This window comes from Odocoileus virginianus, chromosome 11 (genome assembly GCF_023699985.2).
Source record: "Odocoileus virginianus isolate 20LAN1187 ecotype Illinois chromosome 11, Ovbor_1.2, whole genome shotgun sequence".
NCBI classification, from domain to species: domain Eukaryota; kingdom Metazoa; phylum Chordata; class Mammalia; order Artiodactyla; family Cervidae; genus Odocoileus; species Odocoileus virginianus.
This window is the reverse complement of record NC_069684.1, coordinates 32,637,886-32,654,566: the sequence shown is the minus strand read 5'-3', so window position 1 is coordinate 32,654,566 and position 16,681 is coordinate 32,637,886. Positions and strand designations below refer to the sequence as shown.

At 47.6% G+C, this 16,681-nt stretch overlaps 1 protein-coding gene across 1 annotated transcript in view; it reads left to right on the top strand.

Moving 5' to 3' along the window:
* DNAJC11 (DnaJ heat shock protein family (Hsp40) member C11) overlaps positions 1-16,681 on the top strand; it is a 62,336-nt gene that overhangs the window by 34,385 nt on the left and 11,270 nt on the right. The window contains exons 4-7 of the mRNA XM_020892845.2: positions 446-547; positions 12,346-12,474; positions 13,382-13,504; positions 14,409-14,482. Of these exons, the coding sequence (XP_020748504.2) occupies positions 446-547; positions 12,346-12,474; positions 13,382-13,504; positions 14,409-14,482 (428 nt within the window). The remainder of the gene's footprint in view (positions 1-445; positions 548-12,345; positions 12,475-13,381; positions 13,505-14,408; positions 14,483-16,681) is intronic.

The following is a 16,681-nucleotide window of genomic DNA, read 5'->3' as shown; positions in this document are numbered from 1 at the left end:
AGGTTGTTGGTCTAGGAAGCTCAAAGGGCGCCCCTGGTGGAGGCCCAGCCCAAAGGAAATGTGCCAGGGCTGTTGCGGAGGCCTCGCCCCTCTCTGGACGTTTCTTTCAGCCTGCATTATGGTGGGCTCCTTGGAAAATTTAAACTGTGACACTTGAGGTGACATTTTCATAGTAAGATTCCTGCCGCCTTGGAGACAAGTGACAAAAAAAATATCACCTCAGTCTGGAGTGCTGAGGAAGAGCGCAGACTGGGGACTGAGCAGGCGTGAAGGAGAATCTGGCTTTACTGGGGGCCACACGGTTGGACAGGAAGGTCCCCTGGTCTCACTGGGGGCTCTCACGGTCCCAGGGGAGAGGAGCGCCAGGACACGGTTAACACTCGCGTCTTTTGAGTCTTTCTCACCGTCTGGGTCCTCAACTGACTTCTCTCACTTCTACCCAAAGGTTGTGGAAAGGAGGAGGACGCCAGCCGAGATCAGAGAAGAGTTTGAGCGGCTGCAGCGCGAGAGGGAGGAGAGGCGACTGCAGCAACGCACCAACCCCAAGGTCAGTGGCTGGTTCTGGGGGGAGCAGCAGTCTGACGTGGTCAGTGCTATGGGCTCTTACAGTGAGCCGTGAGAATTGGGAGGAACTGAGTGTCACTTATCAGGTCTCAAGAGTGGCGCCTGCCTGGAGGGCCACTCGCAGGCCTGCTGGCAATGCCAGAAGAGAAGGCAAAACAGGAGACATTCCGAGTAGGCGCAGGCCAGCTGGTGAAGACCCATCGTTATAATTATGCTGCTCGAGCCCTTGACTGTAAGAATCAGCCAGAGGCCCGTGTCAAGAGAGGACAGCCACCTGCCCACACACTGAGGCCCAGGGTTCCTTGCAAACCAGTGAGGATACAGAGGGCCAGAGAGCCCAGACCATGGGGCGTTTCCAAACCGCATTAAGTGGGGGCCATGTGTGCATCACTCAGGACAGCAGTGCCATGAACACTGGGTAACAGGCTGTTTCTGCAGCCATAGGGTGACCTCTTTTACCCGTCAGTCAGGTTCCCGATGGAGGCCAAGTCATATCCCAGGGACATGGCTGAGTCTGAGAGTTACTTTTCAGTCCAGTTATGGTCTCTCCTTCCTGTGATTCATTAGGGAGGCAGATTGTTCTGAGTGTGCACCTTGGTCCCATGACACACAGGATAACTCGGTCAGTTCACAGTGCCAGTGGTACTGAATGACTGACTGCACTTGGCCCAGGGTTCCTGCTCTACAGTGTTTAATAATAAGGAAACTCGGCAGGCGGGCTCTGTCAGTGTGGCTGGGACAGCCTGGCAGGCAGCCTGAAGATATTCTAAAGGAAAAGAACAAATGCTGGCTTACACGAGGGAAGCTTGATGTTAAGAGTTTCTGATCACATGCACTGTACAAAATGGACTTTTCTAAGACCCTACATCATTTAAAGGCCCACATATTCAGAGAACGCCCATCTCTTCGAATCCTGTTACATTGCAGGGTGTATTTATAAACGCCAGGGCCTCTCCTTTTCACCCCTTCAGCGAGTGACAGCTTCAGTAGAACAGTTACTTTGGGTCAGCCAAGACAGAGACTTGAAACAGTGGCTGCACCGATCAAGGGCTGTGAGATGTTGAAACGGTTGAAAATCTCCGAGGTGCTCTGAACCATGTTGACGGGTTCCCTTCTCTGGGGTCCAGCCAGCACACCAGAGGGAGTCTGGGTAAATGTCAGCGTTGGCAGGTGGAGGTCAGGGTCCAGGAGCGGGGAGGGGTGCCTGGCAGGAGCGGGCTGTTCCTGTGGGGTCTTTGTTTTGCTGGCTGAAGTTCTGCTGCCTTCAGAGCAGTGAGGGGGAAAGAGTGTCACAGCAGCCCATGCCTCTTGTGTCCTGGGATGAGATGGCCCATCTGGGTGTGCGCGGTGATCGTTTATTGTGCTTCTATGTAGATGTGTCTCCAGGCCACGTTTGTGTGGAATGAGGAAGCACAGCTGTGACCATTCCACACGGGTATACGGGATATTGTACGATTCCCAATACTTCGCTACTTCTATAAAGTGCTGCCGGATAAATAAAGATATTTCCTAACCAGAAGTACTAAGTAATAACCAGATGTTGGCTCTGCAGCATTTTGAAGAGAGGTTTCAAGCTGGATTTTTTATTTCATTTCTAAGTGTTTTGCTTTGCAAGATGAGCAGTGAGGTTTAGTGTGTTTCTCATCTTAAGATGAGAGGGGTGATCTCTTTTGAGACGACCAGAAGGAGGAGGACCCTTCTGATGACCATGGGGCTTGCACTGGTCTGTCACCCGGACCCCACAGGGGACCATGGCTTGTAGGGGAGGGGAACGGCAGACTGGATAGTGTTCGTAGTACAGCCCCTGAAACTGGGGTGGGTATTTCTCCATTTTCACAACAAGAGTTCACTGGGGAGGAATTTTCCAGTTGGAGTATGTACCAAGAACAGGCAAAAAAATCAAGTGGGAGAAACCAGTAGTTTGGAAATACCGCCTCTGACACAGTGATGTGGGATGCAGAACTCACCCTTTGACCTCTGTGCAGGTTTCTAGTTTGTAAAATAAGGATGCTTATCCTAGCCACCATGCCAAGTTATTAAATGATTGAAGAAATATGACATAGATATTAGTTTCTTAGAGACAGACAAGGCTGCTCTGTAAGTGCAAAGTGGTATGCATACCGAGGTGAGGTACGAACTTGCTTCAGTGGCTCGATAAGCACCGCATGGAAAGCACTCGCCTCACTCGGGTGGTCCATTGCCCCCAGTAGCTGGGTTTGTTGGGAGGAAGTCTGTCAGTTGGGTTCTGGAAATGGCCGTCTACAGTTACCACCCCCCTGCTCCCTTGGCCGAAGTGCAGTGCCTTCCATGTGTTCAGCCACCTGTGAGTCCTGCCTTGGGTGAGGGTGCTGCGGGGTGGGAAGGAGGGAGTGGGTGCCAGCTCCAGCAGGCGCCTCCTTCCCTCTGGCCCTGCAGCTGGCGGGACCCAAGCGAGCACACGGGTTCCACGTATGCCAGGGCAGCCTGGGGAGCCTCGCACTTGGCATCAGGGCTCTAGATTCGGACTCCACCCACAGCTCTGGGCCCTGGACCCAGTCACTTCTCCAGCCTTAGCTCGGTTTCTCCCTGTGTGAAATGAGAAGTTTGCCATGAGGCCGAGCATAGGGTCACATCCTCAGACCCCAAAATCATTAGCTTTGTCACCTGTTTTCTGTCTTTCAGGCCATGTGCGATCAAATTCCTCTCTCTGCATTTCCTGCTGGAAAATGCCAAGCTCAGGTTGTTGGGTCCCAGGGTCTCCAGGGCACTCCACATTGAGCCGATATTGGGGAGGGGATTTACAATCAGACAGATGGTGAGGTTCGTCTGCATCCTTGAGGGCTGAGTCTGACTGGGGTCTGAGGGGACTACCCTGACCTTCCTCTCTCCATCCTTAAGATCATGCGATAGGCTTGTTCTCTGCCGTGTTCACGTCATATTGATTACTGTCATCCCTTTCTTTTGCTGATACCTGTAAATCCTCTCTCTCTGGACAGCAGCCAGTTCTGAAGTCAGACTTTTCACAGCCTTTTTAATGAACTTGTCCAGACCCCATAAAAGCAGGGCATTAAGTCAAAGATTGTTTAGTGGGCTTCATTGTTTGACTTTGAGAGTATCCTCTCCTTTCTTTTGGACCCTGTTACATAAGAGTTACATGGAGATTGTTTCTGGGTTCCCTGGACCATTTGTTCTCCTTTCACTGTTACAGAGGTTGACATAAACTCTCTGGTAAGTTTATGTCTTCCTGATTTTAGAAGGGCCATCTTATCGGTGTGGTTTTCTATATAGCTGAAAATCACAATTCAACTTTATCAGGGGAAAAAAAATGTAAAATAATGTGTCAAGGAAGACATGTAAGCCCAAAGTAGTTTCATAAAGTTTTTTTTTTAAAGATTTGTTTTGGTTGCCATGCCTAATGATTATAGTCCTTGGAATGAGTCCGTCGTTATGGCTTCAGTCTGTTCCATGGAAGTGACTCTAATGTCGTAAACCGAATTGACTTGGCTGACAGGATAATCATGCAGAAGTAAAGCTGTTTGAACCCATATGTTTGTTGTGCTCAGTGGCAGAAAGGGGCAATTTACCGTATGCAGAAATGGGCTGCTGTTGAAAGTGAACAAACTGGGGTAGTATCACCAAAGAAGAAGGGACCAGGTCGAAAAAGTGCTGTGATAATAATCGGATCTTTGGGGGAGAGGCAAGGTGGCCAACTGGAGGGATGTATAGAAAGCGCTTTTACCTGGGTCATAGCTGCATCCGCATCCTGCCAGCAAGATGGCTGATAAACCAAGTGTCAGGGTTAAAGGCTACAGGGCGGGGTAGTGGGGCGGCATTGCAGCTGGGACCGAGTTTCCTTAGAAGCCCTGGTAAGTTGAGTTGAAAACTCAAAACGCTGGCTTAAAACTCAGCATTCAGAAAACAGTGATCACCAAATCTGGTCCTATCACTTCATGGAGAATCAGTCAGTTCAGTTGCTCAGTCAGTTGCTCAGTCATGTCCGACTCTTTGTGACCCCGTGGACTGCAGCACACCAGGCTTCCCTGTCCATCACCAACTCCTGGAGCTTGCTCAAATTCATGTCCATTGACTTGGTGATGCCATCCAACCATCTCATCCTCTGTCATCCCCTTCTCCTCCTGCCCTCGATCTTTACCAGCATCAGGGTCTTTTCCAATGAGTCAGTTCTTCACATCAGGTGGCCAAAGTATTGGAGTTTCAGCTTCAACATGAGTCCTTCCAATGAACACCCAGGACTGATCTCCTTTAGGATGGACTGGTTGGATCTCCTTGCAGTCCAAGGGACTCGCAAGAGTCTTCTTCAACACCACAGTTCAAAAGCATCAATTCTTCGGCGCTCAGCTTTCTTTGTAGTCCAACTCTCACATTCATACATGACCACTGGAAAAACCATAGCCTTGACTAGATGGACCTTTGTTGGCAAGGTAATGTCTCTGCTTTTTAATATGCTGTCTAGGCTGGTCATAACTTTCCTTCTAAGGAGTAAGCGTCTTTTAATTTCATGGCTGCAATCACCATCAGACTAAAATCTGATTTAGTACCAATTTAATAATAAAAGGATATAAGCTTGCATATATTGAGTTAGTGGTTGGAAGAAGTCTAACCCAAATCTGCCTCTCATTCTTAAGTCATGTCTTTCCACTGTATAAAAAGCATATTATGTTGGAAGTGAAAATGAATTGTAAGTCAAACCCTGTTTGACTCGTAGGGAAGTCTTAATTCTGGTGCTGTGACCAGTCAATTTTCAGAAGGTCATTTTCCTGGAAGCAGAAGCAGAAAGCAAGCATCAGGACCACTCTCTGAAGTGAGGAGGACATGTCCTTGCAGGCTCACAGTGACCTGATCAGTCCCTGTCTGGGGTGGCTTCTCAGACATGGCTGGCACCTGAGCCTCACGTTCTCCTCACTTCTCCACCCCTCTGGGTCATTTTCTTTCTTTTTTTGGGGGGGACGGGGCAGTCATTTTCCATAAACTTGAATCAGCACCAAAGGCTGTCGAATCATAAAGGTGACCAGCTCATTGGAGTTTTCAACTATTTGGGCCTTATTTAAAGAAACAACAAAATAGTTGAGAGAAAGTGATGCCTGGAGCACTGTTTTTAAACTTCTAGAGTCTGCTCTACCCTCTGGTGAGTCAGTTGATTGTCAGTATGGAGTTAACACAGATGTTTATCATTGCAGAGGTTTTCTTTGGGAAAGGAAAGAAAACTGACTTTAATGTTATTCTGGAAGTTTTAGCCAATACAACTAGACGAATAGTGAAAGAGATATAAATGTTGGAAGGGTTTTCATTATTTGCCTTTGGTTTGATTGCATGTCTTTATTTATTTTTTGGCTGCATCATGTGACATATGGGATCTTAGTTCCCCAAGCAGGATTAAACCCATGCCCCCTGCATTGGGAGTACGGAGTCTTAGTCAGTGGGTCCCAGGAAGTCCCTGATTGCCTTTCTTTAAAGAACCAACTGAGGGACTTTCCTGCTAGTCCAGTGCTTAAGACTCCCAAGTTCCCAATGCAAGGTGCCCAGGTTTGATCCCTGGTCAGGTAACTGAGATCCTGTGTTCTACAACTAAAGTTTTGTGTGCCGCAGCTAAGACCTGGTGCAGCCAAGCAAATAACTATTTTAGAAAGAAAAAGGGCTTCCCTGGTGGCTCAGATGGTTTAAAAAAAAAAAAATCTGCCTGTAATGTGGGAGACCCAGGTTCGATCCCAGGGTCAGGAAGATCCCCTGGAGAAGGGAATGGCTACCCGTTCCAGCATTCTTGCCCGGAGAATCCCATGGACAGAGGAACCTGAGAGGCTACAGTCCGTGCAGTCGCAAAGAGTCAGACACCACTGAGCGACCAACACTTTCCCCTCTCACTTAGAATGAGAGAACAAACTGAAAACTGTCATGAGTTGAATGAGTTGGCCAGTGACGAAACCCACATATGTAAGTCAGTGGCTCGTGAATCAGTGGTTCATGACCCTGCTTCCCTCCTGGCCCCAGCACAGAGCCAGAGGAGCCGGCGGGTCAGGCCAGGTGGCTCTGCTCTGCGCTCTGCGGCTCACGTCCTTCATGGTCAGCCAGCGTCCTACAGTGACCTGTAGGCGGGGCAGCTGTGCCATTCATCATCCAAACCAGGACATTTTTGAGAGTGAAAGGGATGTTTACAAGAAAGTAGCAGAAGCAGACTCATTATTCTTGGCACACACACTCACATACTTCAGTAAGTTCTCTCTCTGGTATTTTGTGTTCTAGTTACGTATTGCTGCATGACAAACCATTCCAAAACTCAGTGGCTTGTGAGAACAATTTGATCTCCTCTCACACGCCCCTGAGTTTATGGGACTCAGCCTGAGGCGCTCGCTTGGAGTGGGCTCTTGTGCTCACAGCCAATGGCAGCTGTGTCCTGTTGTAGAAGAGGCACACGGGTGCCCCTCATAACTGCAGCTGGGGTGGCCGAGGGTGGCCTGCCATTTCTCACATGCAGCCTCTCCCCACTTTAGGTCAGGCTTCCTCCCAGCCCAGCAGCCCAGGACACTCAGGTTGTTACAGGGTAGCTAACTCCCCCTCAAAAGCACATTCCCAGACGAAGCTACCGGGTCCCTTATGACCTGGCCTTGGAGTCTGCACCATCCTGTCCACAGCATCCTCTTGGACGAAGGTGAGTCCCGGGCCCATGCAGGTCAAGGAGGGACTCTGAAGCCTGGGGTTCCCGCAAGCGGGATTCTCAAGGCCACACTGTGTCACTGCTGTTTTTCTGAAGAATGTCTTTTCAGTGTCTTTTTTTTTCCTTCATAACATTGCTGACCATATTCATACAAGGAGCAAATTTATTTAGTAGATTTTGACATTTTTGGCATATTTGATTCTTCTCTGTATACTGTAATATTCTTTTTCTTTTACTTATTTCACTTATCATCTTTTTTTAAATTGAGGTATAATCGATTTACAGTATTATTTTAGTTTCAAGTGTATAACGTAATGACTCAAAATCTTTATAGATTGTGCTCCATTTATATTCAAGAATAATACCCTCTAGGTCCATACATGTTGCAAGTGACAAGCTTTTGTCCTTTTTTACGACTGAGTAGTATTCCATTGTATATATGTTCTACATCCTCTCTGTTCCTCTGTCCATGGACACTTTAGGTTGCTTCCTTGTCTTTTGTAAATAATGCTGCTGTGATATAACTTAGGGGTACATCAGTTCAGTCGCTCAGTCGTGTCTGACTCTGCGACCCCATGAACCATAGCACTCCAGGCCTCCCTGTCCATCACCAACTCCCGGAGTTCAGCCAAACCCATGTCCATCGAGTCGGTGATGCCATCCAACCATCTCATCCTCTGTCGTCCCCTTCTTCTCCTGCCCTCAATCTTTCCCTTCATCAGGGTCTTTTCAAATGAGTCAGCTCTTTGCATCAGGTGGCCAAAGTATTGGAGTTTCAGCTTCAGCGTCAGTCCTTCCAGTGAACACCCAGGACTGATCTCCTTTAGGATGGACTGGTTGGATCTCCTTGCAGTCCAAGGGACTCGCAAGAGTCTTCAACACCACAGTTCAAAATATCAATTCTTCAGCCCTCAGCTTTCTTTATAGTCCAACTCTCACATCCATACAAGACCACTGGAAAAACCATAGCCTTGACTAGATGGACCTTTGTTGGCAAAGTAATGTCTCTGCTTTTTAATATGCTGTCTAGGTTGGCCATAACTTTCTTTCCAATGAGTAAACGTCTTTGAATTTCACGGCTGCAGTCACCATCTGCAGTGATTTTGGAGCCCAAGAAAATAAAGTCTGTCACTGTTTCCATTGTTTCCCCATCTATTTGCCATGCAGTGATGGGACCAGATGCCATGATCTTAGTTTTCTCAATGTTGAGCTTTAAGCCAACTTTTTCACTTTCCTCTTTCACTTTCATCAAGAGGCTGTTTAGTTCTTCTTCACTTTCTGCCATAAGGGTGGTGTCATCTGCATATCTGAGGTTATTGATATTTCTCCCGGCAATCCTGATTCCAGCTTGTGCTTCCTCCAGCCCAGCGTTTCTCATGATGTACTCTGCATATAAGTTAAATAAGCAGGGTGACAATATACAGCCTTGACATATTCCTTTTCCTATTTGGAACCAGTCTGTTGTTCCATGTCCACTTCTAACTGTTGCTTCCTGACCTGCATAAAAGTTTCTCAAGAGGCAGGTCAGGTGGTCTGGTATTCCCATCTCTTTCAGAATTTTCCACAGTTTATTGTGATCCACACAGTCAAAGGCTTTAGCATAGTCAATAAAGCAGAAATAGATGTTTTTCTCGAACTCTCTTGCTTTTTTGATGATCTGGCAGATGTTGGCAATTTGATCTCTGGTTCCTTTGCCTTTTCTAAAACCAGCTTGAACATCTGGAAGTTCACAATTCATGTATTGCTGAAGCCTGGCTTGGAGAATTTTAAGCATTACTTTGCTAGCATGTGAGATGAGTGCAGTTGTGCGGTAGTTTGAGCATTCTTTGGCATTGCCTTTCTTTGGGATTGGAATGAAAATTGACCTTTTCCAGTCTTGTGGCCACTGCTGAGTTTTCCAAATTTGCTGGCATATTGAGTGCAGCACTTTCACAGCATCATCTTTCAGGATTTGAAATAGCTCAACTGGTATTCCATCACCTCCACTAGCTTTGTTCATAGTGATGCTTCCTAAGGCCCACTTGACTTCGCATTCCAGGATGTCTGGCTCTAGGTGAGTGATCACACCATCGTGATTATCTGGGTCGTGAAGATCTTTTTTGTACAGTTCTTCTGTGTATTCTTGCCACCTCTTCTTAATATCTTCTGCTTCTGTTAGGGGTACATACATCTTTTCCAATTAGTTTCATTGTCTTTGTCTCTATACCCAGGAATGGGATTGCTGGAACATATGGTAGCTCTGTTTTAGTTTTTTAAGGAACCTTTCCACAGTGGCTGCACTGGTTTACATTCCCACCAACAGTGTGGTAGGGTTCCCTTTTCTCTGCATCCTCACCATAATTTGTTATTGTGGTCTGTAAACTATAGTATTCTTAATTGAGAAAATACTCTCAATTTTAAATTTCTTTGTTTCAGAACATGTAAATATTTTTCACAGGTGTTGTCTTTTTGCCTCCATTCAGAGTATTTTTTCTCTTCGACAAATTTCTGAAATAAATTGTTGATGATCTTTTGAATGCTTCAAGTTGAGATGCCATAAAACTGTAGGCAAACCTTGCTAATTTCATCCCATTCCAGGAAAGAATATAAATTTAATTGAAAATGACAGCTCCACCAGACAATTCCTACCCAAAATTGAGATATTCCAAAATGCCATTATGGAATTTCAAAATGCAATTAACAGAACTCTCATTTTATGTGTTTAGTTTTTCCTTTCTCGAGAGATCCGTTTCACAGTATTCTTAGTTACACAGTTTTCAATGATTGGAGTTTCTTAAATATTTAAAAATTGCATGATTTAAGGGTTTTTAAAAGCAGTTCTACAAAGGTTCACACTTTCCTAATACACAGGTTTAACACATGCCACAGTTCTTATATTCAGAATAGGCTTCACAAGAAATTATCTTTTTACTCTGAATACACAAAAGTGTTTGTGTATTTTGATAACTTTAGCTTTTTTTTCCGTAGGCAGAATATCACAGCTCGTTTTAACAAAATTACGCATTGTGTACACTATAATTCTAAGACTATTTCTGCTCCATGGGTTTCTTGATTTAATTAAAACACTTTTACAAGGAGGCTGTACCTTCACCAGAATTGGTATTTGAGTATCACCACAAAAGCACACCATTTTACATTCAGTGTGGAACTTTTTGACCGAGTTTACTGTAACATTTACAGTAATGTCAGGTGTTTCACCTTCAGCAAATCAAAGTCATTTTTCATTTGAAACGTCTGGTTGACACCGATGTAAAACTGGTGCATTAGCAGTTGTGAGCTTCTGCTGATACCAGCTTACAAACAGCTATTGCTGTATCTTTCATGTGTACCTTATGAACCTTAGCGTGGAAAAAAGAGTGAAATTAACATAGAGGAACTGCCTTTTGATCTAAATGCAAAGTCATTTTTTCCACACCTGTATGTAAATATCCCTGCTGCTGGCAGCCTCACCTTTGACCATATTCTTTAAAGAACAACTCACTGTTGAAAATGCTGGTGTTTCTAAGGCAGATCTGAGGCTTTTAATTTTCATATGGCTGGAATTAGCACCGTGGATGGTCAGTGTTGAGAAACGGTTTATAGGGACTTACCTAGTGACACAGTGGATAAGAATCTGCCAGCCAGTGTAGAGGACACAAGTTTGATTCCTGTTGGTGATGAAAATGGGCTTCCCTGGTAGCTCAGCTGGTAAAGAATCCACCTGGAGTGCAAAAGACCTGGGTTCGATCTCTGAGTTGGGAAGATCCCCTGGAGAAGGGAAAGGCTACCCACTCCAGTATTCTGGCCTAGAGAATTCTGTGGACTGTATACTGATGGTGATGGAAATACTGTAGGTGATGATATCACTTTTTAAAAAAACATCTAGGGTGATTGCTGAGCCAACCAAAACATCAGGGTTAAACTGTGTTATCCCAGATAAATCCCACCTGTGACGTTTCCCGTGACCACCCAAGCCCGGCAGCCTCCAGCCCTTCTGCCGCCTCCGTCCCCCGGCACTCCTCACAGGCAGATGGATACTCATTGTCTCCTCCTGCGTTTCCCTCACACATTTTCGTTCACAAGTCCCCGTCCCCCGGAGAAAAACACATTCTCCTAAGCTTCTTTTGGGGTGATAGAAGTGTTCTGTATAGTGATTTTGGAGGTGGTTTCACAAGTGTACACACCTGTCAAAACTCATGAAATTGCACACTTCAAACAGGAGCAGTTTATATTATATGTAAATTAAGCCTCAATAGTTTTTTCATGCACTGCAGAGAATTTAATGAAAATGTGTGTGGAGTCATGTCTTTATATGTTGGACTAAGGTCGCTGCCCATTTGAGGGACTTCCCAGGTGGTCCAGTAGTAAGAATCCACCCTGCAGTGCTGGAGGCATGGGTTCGAGCCCTGGCCAGGGAACTAAGACCCCGCATGCTGTAGGGCAAGGAAGCCCACACACCATGACTAGAGCGCCTGCACGCTGCAGCAGAGATGCTTTGTGCCACAGCTAAGACCTGACAGGGCCAAATAAAGTGCATTTTTTTAAAAAAAGTATCTGCTAATTTGAAAAGTCTTATGACAGTAAAAGAAAATAATAAATATTGTTTTCCTGAGTAAAGAACATTTTTATCAGTCAGCAAAATTTTAGCTTGTTTCCTGAGAGAACAGGGGGTTCTGTTTCTCATAACTTGAGGCAGAATAATTTTTAAATCTCCCATTTGTATATAATTTGGTTTGCACTTCTCTGTCTTTGAAGGTATTTTTTTATGTTTTAAAGAAATTTAAGGTACTTTGTGACATATCAGTGTTTAGAATTTAATATTAAGAGTGTTTCTCCCATGTAGCTAGTTTCTGGTTGTTTTCTGCATTTGTGGATTAAATCCGTAGATAAGCAAGAGAGCCATGAGCAGGGCAGTTTCGTTCCATTTCCCACCACTTGTCCTCGGTAAGTCACTCGCCCACTTCATCCCTGGTTTTCTGACTCTAGAAGACGTTGGTGCTCGGACACTGTTTGGTGTGAGCTGTGACATTCATGCTCTGTGGGTGAGTGGAGTTGTGAGTGCCCTGTGCATCCCGTGGCTGCTGGAGTGTGTAGTATTGTCTTTCTTCCCACAAATCCCAGGCCTGGTGCTATGGCCTGTTTTTCTACCACAGGGGACCATCAGCGTTGGCATCGATGCCACTGACCTTTTTGATCGCTACGAGGAGGAGTATGAGGATGTGTCCGGAAGTGGCTTTCCACAGATTGAAATTAACAAGATGCACATATCACAGTCCATTGAGGTAAAGTGCACAGATGTGTCCCCCTGTGCAGGGGGGCTTGGGTTGGGGGGAGCTTGGGTTAATGAGGTGCAGCACAGCACACAGCTGGAATGAAAGTCTGCTCAGGGTTTTCTCATCTTTATTCATGAAAGGATGCAGTTAGCCACTTGAAAAAAGAATAGCTCCAGTCACAACCTTGTTTATCTTGCTTTCCTGACCCACATGTTAGCGGCATGAGTATGGGGTGGGGGGTAGGGTGGCAGTTAGCTTCAGGGTCTCGGGGTTCTCCAGCAGGTGGTGGAGAGCCACCACCACGCTCATGGTCTAGGAGAAGTGGGAGCCAAGGTCATGATGATTTTAGAAGCAAAACAAGATCTCTGGGAAATTCCAGGAATGGGTCTTAGTTTGAAGGCACATGCTCCTCTGTGCTGAGCCCTGGGGTCATCTCTCTGGCCAATGTTGGGACGTGGCAATGTTGGGCCATCTGCTGACGGTTACGGCAGGTCTCTGCCCCTTCAGCTCATCCACTTCTGCTCAAGTGCATCAGCCTGGAACGTGAAGTCCCAACTTGGAAACTCTCCCCCTCCTGGGGCTTCCAGTCAGTCATTGTGGTCGCAGGCAGGACTAGGGAGTCCTGGACGTCCCCATGGGTGATATCACCCTGGAGCCTGATGCTGAGGGGACGCTGGAAACCAACATCTAGCCCTACATTGCTCCTAGTTTTTTGGAATTTGCGCGTTCAAGCTTTTGCAAAACCTGATCGTGGTGGCATAATGGGAGAGAGGTGCGGCAGGCCCACATCCCGCCCACTCAAGCCACAGACACACATGTGCTTCTGCCTCACACTCAGGGCGCGTTGGGCAGACTGCTGTCCTCGGCACTTCTGGTTACTTCGATTACTGTATTACTGGCTGATATGATTTTCTAGGCACCCCTGACAGCTTCAGACACAGCCATCCTCTCTGGAAGCCTCTCAACCCAGAATGGGAATGGAGGGGGTTCCATTAACTTCGCACTCAGACGAGTCACTTCTGCAAAGGGCTGGGGAGAGGTAAGCACGCCAGCAGGGGGTCAAGTTGTCAGCCACAGAGCCCACACTCAGAATGACCTCAGTGGCCACATCGGGTGTAACAGGGTGCAGCTGTCAAACTTGTATCAACTGACGGTCCCCACTAGAAACCTGTGTCTCACATCTGAGGGGCAGGCTGAGCCTGCCGGGCAGCTCACAGTCAGGACAGAGCAACAGGATTCCCCTGGAGCTTCCAGAAATCTAGAAACTCAGCATCTCTGTTCCTTAAACAAGCCTGCAGGCCCTTCCCTTCTCCTGCACTATTCGGAAGGTGGGTCACCTCCGTCTCCATGCGCTGGTTCGCTGCTAAGCAGTCATTAAACAGCCAGTTCTGCCAAGCAAATTGAGCTGCATCAAATTAACATTAAGGAGTTGCCTTGAAAGTCACCTAGACTAGTAATGAGGCAGCCAGGATCGGCTGGACTTCATGGCTGTGAGAGCAGAGCCGCTGGTGGGTTTCATGTCAGACCCCTGAGAGCCATCTCCAGTCACGTGTGAGACCTGCGGACAGTGAGGCAGAGCAGATGGGCCCGCACAGGAGCCAGCACTGCTCGGGTGGGGCCGCACCTGCTGGCGGAAAGCGGTGTGCGGATGGCCCCAGCTAGGGCGACGGGGACCGGGAGCCCACAGCGCTGTATGGGGAGGGGCTCCTTCAGGAGACTCAGCTCACTGAAACCTTCCTCCTTTGGGTCTGTGCACATAGTCATCTCCCTTTGTCAAAAGTTAGAATGAGATAAAATTCTTCCTGCCCCTACTTTTAGAGGCCTGGCAAGGGCTGGTGGCTTTGAATTATATGAAGAAATTAGAACCAGAAGCGCTTCCTGAGACCTTGGTTACTGCTGTGAGGAAAAAACCATTAATTCTTTTTCCCTTTTTTTTTGAACAGTTAGAATTTGGAGCTGGGGATCTGCAGGGGCCTTTATTTGGCCTGAAGCTGTTCCGTAATCTCACACCAAGATGGTAAGTATATTGAGACAAATGCCCTTTGGTGGTCTTTGTGGGTTTAGACCAGAGCCTGTGTCTTTTGCTTGTCAGGTCATCTGGAGTCACCTTCTCTGACCTGCACAGTCACTGCGGGCAGACCCTGCCATGCTCGCACGGGGTCTGGGCGGCGTGCTTGGTGCAGAGAGCACTGGATTGGGCAGTGGGGTGGGAGGGGTCTGCTTTCGTCCCAGTCCGGGGCCAGGCCCTCCATGGTCCTCAGGTTCCTGCTGTGTGGGGATGAGGCCCCTGCCTGGTCCCGTGGGCTGTGAGCACCATGATGTGAGGCCCTGGAGGGAGTGCACGTTCACAGAGAAGTGGTCCCTGGTCTGACTGAGTCTTTATGCACGAGTGGGTCATTTGTTTGTTGCAGAGAACCGTTTCGGACTTGGAGTGGGGCTTTACCAAGCAGTGAGGCAGTGAGTGAGGTATTCTGTCTACCTGTCTCTCTGGTAGCTTTGTGTTACGCCAGAACATTAAACTGCCCCCACCCCAGCTCCATCTTTGCTTTTGCAGTGATGTTGCACCCCTAGCACTGTCCCCTGTAGGACACACAGGTGTCCTTATTCCCCATTAGGGGTACCTGTGTAAGCTCAGGTAGAACTGGGAGGAGGATAAACAGCACGTTCATCTGGGGACTGAAATGCAGCTGAAGGAGTCCTGGAAAGAAGCACATGTCTGAAAAGAAAAGCAGGGCTTCCCTGGTGGCCCAGAGTTTGGGAATCTGACCACCAGTGCAGGGGACGGGTTCAATCCCTGGTCCAAGAAAATCTCACATGCCACGGAGCAGCTGAGCTCACGAGCCACAACTGCTGAAGCCCCTGCTGTAGAGACTGTGCTCCATGACAAGAGAAGCCACCACAGTGAGAAGCCTGCATACCACAACTTGAGAGTGTGCTAAGTCGCTTCAGTCTTTCCACCGCTGTGGACTGTAGCCTACCACGCTCTCCTATCCATGGGATTCCCCAGACAAGAATACTGGAGTGGGTTACCATGCCCTCCTCCAGGGGGTTTTCCCGACCCAGGGATTGTAACATCTTTTTTAAAAAAGAAAGAATAGTATTTCATCCCCAGTCAGATGTTCATGTACGAGCCTACCCTCAGTTCCTGGTAAAGGCAAGTGTGCAGAGCCATGTGATGCACAGAGTGAGTGGTGTTGTGAGAGAGGGCTTGGCTTCTTGACAGATGGAGATGGAAGCTGGTGGAGATGAGCAGAGTCCCATGCAGAGATGAGCGGGACTTCCAGGCAGAGGGCATGGGGTGAACCGGATGCCCTGGCTCAGGGACCCCCCATGGTTTCTCTGGCCTCTGCTCTGGGACCCGGACCCACTGGGTCTGGGATGGACACCGGGATCTAGGCTTTTAACCAGAACTTCCTGCGGGTAGTCTGTACCCATGTCAGTGTTGTCCTAACCTTGTCTGCTTCGGATTGTCGCCTCCCATGCTGCAGCGTTTGCGTGTCTGGAATTGAATCTCATCGTGGTGCCTGGTTTATCAGACTTGGGATCTTGAAGATTTATAGAAAGAATACTAGCTAATTAATACTCCAGCTGCTCTTACAGGTGCCCGGGTCCCAGGGTCAAATTACTTCCAAGTCCAAACTGGTGACTGTTGGTGGGTGTGGAATCGGCCCAGAGCCTGGCAGGCAGCCTGTAGGTTGTTCTCAGTCTCCCCGGGCAGTGCCTGCCTTACTGCTCTCTCCCCAGAGTTCATCTCTCTCTAGGACACGCTCCATAAGAACACGAAATCATATTACTTTGATTAAGCAGAGATCTCATTCTTTATGTTTTGATTTTTTTTAAATGTTGCTGCCTGACATCTCAGGGTGACTTTTATCTGTCCTCTATCTGCTTGCCCCCCCGACTCCAGATCCCACTGTGGCCAAAGTAGAATAATGGGACCTCTGTCTGGTGTGGCTGGAGTGTCAGATAAATGAGGGCAGGCTTGGGTTGGGGGGGAGAGCAAGGAGTTGGTTCCTCATTCGTCTGGTCTTGGGAAGAGTTTTGTGTGCACAGGTGCAAATGTCCTTAGTTACCACATGTATTATTATTTTAGTGGCGAAAGTGAGACACAGATACCCAGAGGAAAGTGAAAGTCTTAGTCACTCAGTTGTGTCCATCTCTTTGCAACCCCATAGACTATAACCTGCCATGCTCCTCCATACATGGGATTCTCCAG